We start from the raw sequence: 9,303 nt of genomic DNA, 5'->3' as shown, positions 1-9,303 counted from the left end.
TAAACCGAGAAATTCCCGGGAGTTACTCTTGAGAAATTCTCGGGACCCTCCCGGGAATTTCTCAGGACTTTCCCGGGAATTTTCCTAGAGAGTCCTAGGAATTTCTCGAAAGTGACTCCCGGGAATTTCTCGGTCCAATTCCCGGGAACTTTTTCACGTGGGATTAATCATACATATTAAAAGTTAAATTTTAAACAATAATTAAGAATTTATAAAATAATATTAATCTTTGAGAATTTAGAATTTGTGCGAGGAATAGACACATACTGTTTGGTAAATGTCAGGGCGATTTATATCGTTACGCAAGATTACGGAAAGATGTCGATTTATTTATGGAAGATATCGGAAGGATATCCTTAGATGCAAATTTCTTTTATTGTATCTTTAAGTTTTACAACTTTTGATTTTTGAGCTTTGGATTATAAGAGTTTTAAAAGTGTTTTGAATCTTTTAAAAACAATGTTTAGAAATATTTGAGCGTCCGCCGGCAATAACTGGATCTGCCTTCAGACGCACTCTCTAATGGAGAGTCCACAATAGGTGCAAATGCTAGGCTAGTGCAAGTACAAGTACAAATGCTAGTGTCACAGAGTTGGACTTGGTTGCGCGCGCACGGTGCCAACTGTTGCGGAGTTCGTGAAAAAAGTTTTTCCTTTTGGTTTTGAAACTTCGCCGTTAACAGCCGTTAAGTAGTAAAATAATCGCGTGATTACGATTTTTTTGACAAATTTGTCTTAATTTGACACCGCCCAGCACTTATTAATTAAATTATTTATATTCTTACGCATTTTCAGCAAGTAAGTAATTATTTTTTTTACTAAAATTTTAAATTACCTCACCAAAGTCACAAAATATTATAGGTTATGTTTACTATATTTAGATTTTATTAATTTTTTTATTATTATTAAAGTTATTTAATTATTAAACTAATGTTCTTATAACCTCTGAAATATTTAATAAATATTATTTTTATAAAATTAAAACGAAATATCTAATCGAAATAAAAAAATTACGTTCATAAACAGAATAATTTTTTCTATATACTCTTTTCTTCAGTCACATGCATATTTTTAAACATTTTTGCTAGATAATTAATAAAAATTACGAGAGTAGTACAAATTTCTATTTTTTGAAAATTTTGGTACTTATTTAAAAATTTTTAGTTAATTAATTTTTTTTTATTTTTCGAAACATATTATAATTTAAAAAACCAAAATTTGTTAGAAAAATAATTAACCAACCATAAACAACTAAAATTCAGATGAGTTGAAATTTCAGAGGTCCCTTCCGTAATTGCGACTTTTCCAAACAAATTTTAGAAATTTTTTCACTAATTTTGTTTTTTACAGACTATGGAGGATCTAAACAGCCTGTTGATAAGATTAGTGCAGAACCATCCGATAATTTACGATAAAGCCTCGAAGCATTATAAGAATAATTTTAAAAAAAAGGAAGCTTGGGAACAAATTGTTCTCGCGTTCAATACAAAAGTTAGAAGCGACATAACAGGTATATAAATAATTTTTATTAATTTTAAAGAACTGTATAAAAATAATTAAACAAAATAGTTTTGAATTAAAAATCATACTTTAAATTTTAAGTGAAATTTAACATTTTGAAACATAAAAGTAGTTATTCATAAATTACACAGCCACACAAAAAAATAAAGTGTCTTGATCTGAGGTCGAGACATATGTATTCCGATGTATTTCGATGCGCTGAATCCGAATCCGCCATCAGAATTTGGCCAATGGGTCCTGGTTTCGCCCTAACCTCAAAAAATACCCTAAAATCGCTAAAATGGTCACTTTTGATTTATCAAAATTGAATCTAACCGCATGTTGATAATATTCTAAGATCCCTTAATTTAAATTAACTATTCTATAAGCTTTTCAATTGAAAATTCCTATAAAACATTAAATCTATCGAACCTAATCTCAAAAACACATCTAAGATTCCAAACAAACAAATTATACCATACACAGCACAATAAAAATTATGTAAGCTCATGAAAGTTACAACTTAGGTGTTTTTATGATTGCTGATTACGAATCCGGTGTTAGTTTATCAAAATTCAAAATGGCGGATCCAATATGGCGAACAATATAATTAAAATTTGTTTGGATTGGCTTAAAAATCGTTACTCGGGGGTTTTCGGGGTCGCTGATGACGAATCCCATGTCGGTTTCTAAAAATTCAAAATGTCAGATCCAATATGGCGGTCTTTATTATTTTAACGATTATTTTAAATTTATTACTCGCGGAATTTTTCGGGACATTAGATAACGAATCGTATATAAATTTTTATAATCTTAAAGTCTTACGAATTGTTAGAAAACAATTATTAGAAATTTAGTGAAATGGAAATTTTTTGACAAAAAAATTTTTGTACCCGGTTGTAGGCACCCTTGAAAAATCCGCTAAAAATGGAAAAATATTACAAGAAACCAACACAAATAAAGAAGAAATAAAAGTTTATTTATTTTAAGAGACTTCGCCGGAATAAAGAACAAAAATGATGACACGTTTTCACACTATGCTCATCGCTAACAGAAGCATAATGCTACCATGTGAAGTAGCTGGCCCGCATATCATAACGCACTTCTAATGCACTGAACGACTATATTCATCGCATTTAATGGAGTTTTCGGCTGTCAATTTCCTTGGCAGAAAGTTTAGATAGATGAGTCAGTAGTCCACATCATTGTCAGTTGGTAGAGCCTCCTTAACATAAAGGTGCCCACAACCGGGAATGACAGTCATTTTTTAAAAAGACTGATGCAGGATTTTGGTTAAACACGAAGGTAAATCACAAAATATAATGACAACACTGCAAAAAAAAATTAAACCCTTTTTTCTGAACGAATCTACAGATTCTACACCCATATGTTGCTCTTTGAAAACAATACAAAATTACTCTTTTATTTATTTAATGCAAATTTTCTTTATTATGCTCTCAGCTATTACACGAATGCATATATTTGTTTCGTTATTAATACAAAAAGTCCGTATTGTCAACGAACACGACTAGCAATACTTAGATCAGTAAAGTCTGCTTGCCGTCGAAGTTTACGTAGAGGTGCCCACAACTGGCGCACTTCAGCTAATAAATTTAAAATAATCGTTAAAATAATAAAGACCGTCATATTGGATCAACCATTTTGAATTTTTAAGAACCGACATGGGATTCGTCATCAGCGGCCCCGAAAACCCCCGAGTAACGATTTTCAAGCCAATCCAAACAAATTTTAATTATATTGTTCGCCATATTGGATCCGCCATTTTGAATTTTGATAAACTAACACCGGATTCGTAATCAGCAATCATAAAAACACCTAAGTTGTAACTTTCATGAGCATACATAATTTTTATTGTGCCGTGCATGGTATAATTTGTTTGTTTGGAATCTTAGATGTGTTTTTGAGATTAGGTTCGATAGATTTAATGTTTTATAGGAATTTTCAATTGAAAAGCTTATAGAATAGTTAATTTAAATTAAGGGATCTTAGAATATTATCAACATGCGGTTAGATTCAATTTTGATAAATCAAAAGTGACCATTTTAGCGATTTTAGGGTATTTTTTGAGGTTAGGGCGAAACCAGGACCCATTGGCCAAATTCTGATGGCGGATTCGGATTCAGCGCATCGAAATACATCGGAATACATATGTCTCGGCCCCAGATCAAGACACTTAATTTTTTTTGTGTGGCTGTGTTATTGTATAGAAAAACTAATTTTTTTAGAACAAAATACCAGGGTTGCTGCGGTTTCAGTATATAAAAATTGCCTGACTTTTTCAGGATTTGCAGACCATTTTTCTTAAAATTACCTGACCAAATTAGTTAGTTATTGTTTTATTCTTTGATTCCTCACATGTTTAATATTTTTTCTTTTTAAATATTTTCAATTTTAAAATTAATGTATTGGACATCATTGAATTCTTGCATAAAGAATTTTATCAAAAAATTTTAGAATAATTCAATTCCTTCGGAGAATTTTATGATTTATAAGAATAATTTAATTATTGTGAAGAATTTTATGAAAATGATTGATAATTCAAATTAAATTGTTTAAAAAATTTGTTTCAATTTTTTTTAAATGGATTTCTTTTATAATTTTAATTGATAATTTTCAAAATAATTTAATTTCATCAACGATTTCTTTCAAGTTTATAAAATAATCGTGTTTCTTAATAATTGAATTTAATTAAAATTTGTAGAAAATTATTGATTATGTCAATTTTTTTAAAAATTATAATTAATAATTATAATGTAAACATTTATTAAAATTTTTCTAAAAAATTAAACTCTTTTAAACAATTTTATTTGAGATGTGGGTCAAACCATTTTATTTCGCCTAATGTATTTTTGACCTTCAGAAAAAATTTCAATACTTCGGGAAAATATTCTTACATGTTTTGGGATTACGAAATGCACAATGATTTGTAAAAAATAATTTCATTTCATATAAAAAAAGATATTATAAATTGAGAGTACATGAAAAAAGGTTACATTGACAGGCATTACAAAATATTTAAAAAAGGAGTAATCTCTTTAAGAAATATAAAAAAAGCGATTGCTATTTATTTTTAAAGACTTAATTTGTGATTTGAACTTGATAAAAGTATCAAATGATTTATAATAAACTGTAAAATATGTTATTTAAGTTTCTGTATGAAATGTCAAAAATCGATCATATTTAACAATTTTTTTTGACAAAGTCATTTAATTTTCGTAAATCAGAATTATTTAAATAATAAGTATTTTAAATACACTTTATTATTATTTAAATACTTTTTTGATTATCAACTGAGAAATATAAAAAAATTTACCTTAAAAATGAACCATTCTTCTTTTTATCGGGATTTTGAATGTTTGTAACTTCGTTGGAGAAAACCCGATTTATGCCAAATTTTTGGAGCATGTTGATTGAAACAATATCTTCCTGCTACTAAAATTTCGCGATGGGTTTTGCACAAGTTTTCAAAAAAAATTGATTTAAAAAAAGTGTTTATTTTGAAGGTTAATGACAAGTATTATAGCTGACTTGAAGTTGGTTCGCTACTTGCAATAAAAGTCAAATTCAAAATAAAACGATTTTTTTAAAGTCAGTTTAAAACAAACCAACTTCAAGTCAGCTATAATACTTGTCATTAACCTTCAAAATAAATACTTTTTTTAAATCAATTTTTTTTGAAAACTTGTGCAAAACCCATCGCGAAATTTTAGTAGCAGGAAGATATTGTTTCAATCAACATGCTCCAAAAATTTGGCTTAAATCGGGTTTTCTCCAACGAAGTTACAAACATTCAAAATCCCGATAAAATGAAGAATGGTTCATTTTTAAAGTAAATTTTTTTATATTTCTCAGTTGATAATCAAAAAAGTATTTAAATAATAATAAAGTGTATTTAAAATACTTATTATTTAAATAATTCTGATTTACGAAAATTAAATGACTTTGTCAAAAAAAATTGTTAAATATGATCGATTTTTGACATTTCATACAGAAACTTAAATAACATATTTTACAGTTTATTATAAATCATTTGATACTTTTATCAAGTTCAAATCACAAATTAAGTCTTTAAAAATAAATAGCAATCGCTTTTTTTATATTTCTTAAAGAGATTACTCCTTTTTTAAATATTTTGTAATGCCTGTCAATGTAACCTTTTTTCATGTACTCTCAATTTATAATATCTTTTTTTATATGAAATGAAATTATTTTTTACAAATCATTGTGCATTTCGTAATCCCAAAACATGTAAGAATATTTTCCCGAAGTATTGAAATTTTTTCTGAAGGTCAAAAATACATTAGGCGAAATAAAATGGTTTGACCCATGTTATAAATTATTAAATTCCTTTAAAGAATTTCTTTAAGTGTTTTTGAAAATGTAGTTTTTTAAATTAATTTTAAGTAAAACTCTTAAAAATAAATTATTTAACAAAGAATTTTTTCAACTTTTTAAATTAATCGTTACTATTTTTTATTTAATTCTTGCGATAAATTTTTCTAAATACTTATAAAAATATTTGAAATGTTTCGAAAAATTTATTGAAACATTAGAAAATAATTAAATTTTTTTGGAAAATTTTATAACGAATTAAGGAAAAAATTGTATTGTTTTCAAGAATTTATTAAAATTTCTGAACATAATTGAATCTTTTCGAAAATTATTCTTAAAAATTAAAAACAATTAATTATAATCTTATTCTAATTAAGTATTAAAAATTAAGTTTAAATGAAATATAATTTTTTAAAATTACTTTCAGTTTTTCCTAATTAAGATTTTGAGAATAAATTTTGTGATATTTTTGAAAGAAAAATTTGAAAGTTACTTTATTTTTAAAAAATTTTGCATTAGTAAATTATAATAATAATTTTTGTACCTTTTATAATTTTAAATCTGAATTAAGTTAGTTTCAGTGCATTTTATTTTATTGCAGCTGATCAAGCATTCAAAAGATGGAAAAAATTAAAAGACATTTTTGTGAAGGAAAGAACAAAAATTAAAGCATATATTCCATCAGGTTCGTCTGCTCAATGCCATACAGAAAAATGGATGTACTACGACGAGTTGATTTTTTTAAAAGATATCGTCGATCACAAAAGGTTAGAATTAAATAATTTTTTTCTTAATTTCCTGTATAAAAATTTCCTGTATTTAATCTGCTGTATAAATCATAAAGTCAATTTTTTTTAATAACGGAAATAATCATTTACTTTCAGTACTGTTAGTAGTTTCCAAAGACCAAATGAGCACCTAGAAGAAGGTGAAGATGAAGAACATGAAGAAGAAGGTGAAGTTCAAATACAGGAAGAAGAAGGAAGAGAAGTGTTCGATGATGCAGGTGAATTTTAAAGTGGTATGGTGGTATAATTAAGTGTCAATTTTTAAAAAATGAAAATAGTTTATTAATGACAGGCTTCTCACTCATCTATTTGAAAATATGCTTATTTGTTTAAAAAAATGATTTAATTTAAAAATTTTTTTAAACAAATAAGCATATTTTCAAAACTGTGTATTTGTCTTTAAATCTGAGCGGTCAATTTTTTTAGATTATAATTGAATATTGAATGAATAATATAGTTAAATTTTGTTAAAATAAATGTTATGTTCTTTAACAAAATTCTTGTTTCAAAAAACTATATTTATATAATTTAAATTTTTAAAGAATTCTAAATAAAAATCTGGAAAATAATTGTTTTTTTATAAAAAATTAGAATTGAAGTTATAATCTGGATAAGAAAAAAAGTGATTTTTTATTTTAAATGAGAAAAATGTCGGGTAATACTCAGAATAAAATTTTTGTAAATTAACTCAAACGAGTTTATTAGTCATCATATTTATAATTTTGAATAGCTACTTTTTTCAGTCTTAAAACTACTTTTTGCTATTTTTTAAAATTAAGTATTGAGTGGGAGCCTTTAATGAAATCATGGAAATTCATTCATACATTTCCATAAAAAGATTTTTATTATTTTTGTTTTGAAACTCGATTTAAATAAAAGTTGATTGCTTGCTTTAAAAAAAAACTATATGAAGCATGTTTAATTTTCTATTTTCAGATATCTTCTGTTACTTTCCTCTCAATGCACCATCTTCTTCTCCGACCCAGATAGAATATTCTGAACCAGACGAATCATCACTTCAAAAAAATAATATTAAAATTGAGCGATTGATTGTGATAAAAGATATATGGGACAACATCCCTCAAAATCAAAAAGTAAATTGTTATAAAGAATTAAGTCAGTTAATGAAAGAAGGATAATCCTTATTAATTTTAAATGAAATAAAAACACATTTCGAAGTAAATGAAACAAATTTATTTACCGTAGAAATTATTTAAAGTAGGGGAGAGGGCCCCAAGGTGGTCAGGGCCCTAAGGTGGTCACCCTAAGAAAATTGTTGTATATTAGTTAGTATCTTCAAATGTTTTTTGTTATTGTCATTATTTGAGAAGGCAAAGATTTTAGTAAAGTTTTGAGGTAAATAATCGTATGAGTCTCTTTGTAACGTGAACGTCGTGAAATTTCTGTTTTTAAATGATCGAGAAATTTTTTTCTCAGGGTGTTAAAATCATCGAAATTAACCATTTTTAATTAGTAAAAATCGTTATAATTATCTTTATATATCGTACAATAGTATTCCAAATGAATATAATTAATATTGTGCTTTAAAAAATTTTTTCATTAACGTTTAAAAAATTGTGTCTTGGCCCTAAGGTGGACACTTTTTTGGCCCCAAGGTGGTCACTTTTGATTTTTTATGAAAATGTGCTTATACGCTATATTTATCAACATTTATCACTGTGAATGTGAATTTTATCAATTTTTAAGTTTTATGATGAATAATAATGAAATAGAATTATTTTCATAATTTTACCTGACTAATACATACACAAAAAGTATCATTTTTGAAGAAAGGACAAAGTGCAAAAAAATATTATGTAATATGTTTCTGTCATCCTGAAAAACAATTAATATTAAATAAACAACTTAATAATACGTTTTTTTACATTTTTTTAAAACTTTTTTAGTGAATTTTTGTATGGTGACCACCTTGGGGCCACTTTTTTAAAAGTCGAATTTTCAACTTTTTTTAAAAAGTGCCATAACTTTTTTTTTATTAATGAAATGAAAAAAACTTCATGATAGGAAGTTAGGTGATAAGATAAAGTTTCAAACGCCGTATTATTGACCTTTATATATAATTCCATTAGAAATCTACAGTCGTTTAAAAGATGGGTGACCACCTTAGGGCCCTCTCCCCTATTCTTTTCAAGTAAGAAAAATAATTTTTGGTTCTGTTTTTACTAATGAATTATAATAACTTATAATTTCTCTGAAATATTTAGAAAATATAATTGAATAATAATATATAATTTGTCAAATTTTTAAATATTCAGTTTTGTTTGTAAACAAAATAAACTGTTTATGGCTATTAGTGTATGAAAATAATAAATTTGTTAGTGTGAATAGTGAAAATTCACTTAACTTAAAATTAACTTAAACTTCAACATTAAATAGCGCGTCAATAGTAGTTAAATATCTATAAAATATAATTGAATAACATTATATAATTTGATATATTTCTAAATATTCAAATTTCTGTTTTTAAACATAATAAAAACTTTTTATGATATGTATCAAAATAATACATTTTTTAGAATAGTTAAAATTCACATAACTTAAAATAAACTTCAACTTCAAAATTAAATAATATACCAATTATTTAAAAACGATCCTTTCTGTCAAATTTTAATTTTGATTAACAAATATTGAAATCAGCAAAA

At 26.0% G+C, this 9,303-nt stretch overlaps 1 protein-coding gene across 1 annotated transcript; it reads left to right on the top strand.

Annotated features, from left to right (window-relative positions):
* The first annotated feature begins 593 nt into the window (after window positions 1-593).
* Window positions 594-7,751, top strand: LOC122503640 (transcription factor Adf-1-like). Its single transcript, XM_043614266.1, has 5 exons — window positions 594-797; window positions 1,350-1,509; window positions 6,454-6,619; window positions 6,737-6,873; window positions 7,577-7,751. Exons 2-4 carry the CDS (start codon window positions 1,353-1,355, stop codon window positions 6,867-6,869), a joined length of 456 nt encoding a protein of 151 aa, XP_043470201.1. The 5' UTR covers window positions 594-797; window positions 1,350-1,352; the 3' UTR covers window positions 6,870-6,873; window positions 7,577-7,751.
* The last annotated feature ends 1,552 nt before the right edge of the window (window positions 7,752-9,303 follow it).

Source organism: Leptopilina heterotoma, unplaced genomic scaffold, assembly GCF_015476425.1.
Source record: "Leptopilina heterotoma isolate Lh14 unplaced genomic scaffold, ASM1547642v1 Lhet_267, whole genome shotgun sequence".
NCBI classification, from domain to species: domain Eukaryota; kingdom Metazoa; phylum Arthropoda; class Insecta; order Hymenoptera; family Figitidae; genus Leptopilina; species Leptopilina heterotoma.
Note: the sequence above shows the minus strand (reverse complement) of the source record. Positions and strands in the feature narration are given on the sequence as shown.

Excerpts from the sequence above, each read along its gene's own strand:
- LOC122503640 (XM_043614266.1), top strand. The coding sequence starts at position 1,353 with ATGGAGGATCTAAACAGCCTGTTGATAAGATTAGTGCAGAACCATCCG. Across the intron at positions 1,510-6,453 it reads AGTTAGAAGCGACATAACAG|CTGATCAAGCATTCAAAAGA; the intron begins GTATATAAATAA and ends ATTTTATTGCAG. Across the intron at positions 6,620-6,736 it reads GATATCGTCGATCACAAAAG|TACTGTTAGTAGTTTCCAAA; the intron begins GTTAGAATTAAA and ends ATTTACTTTCAG.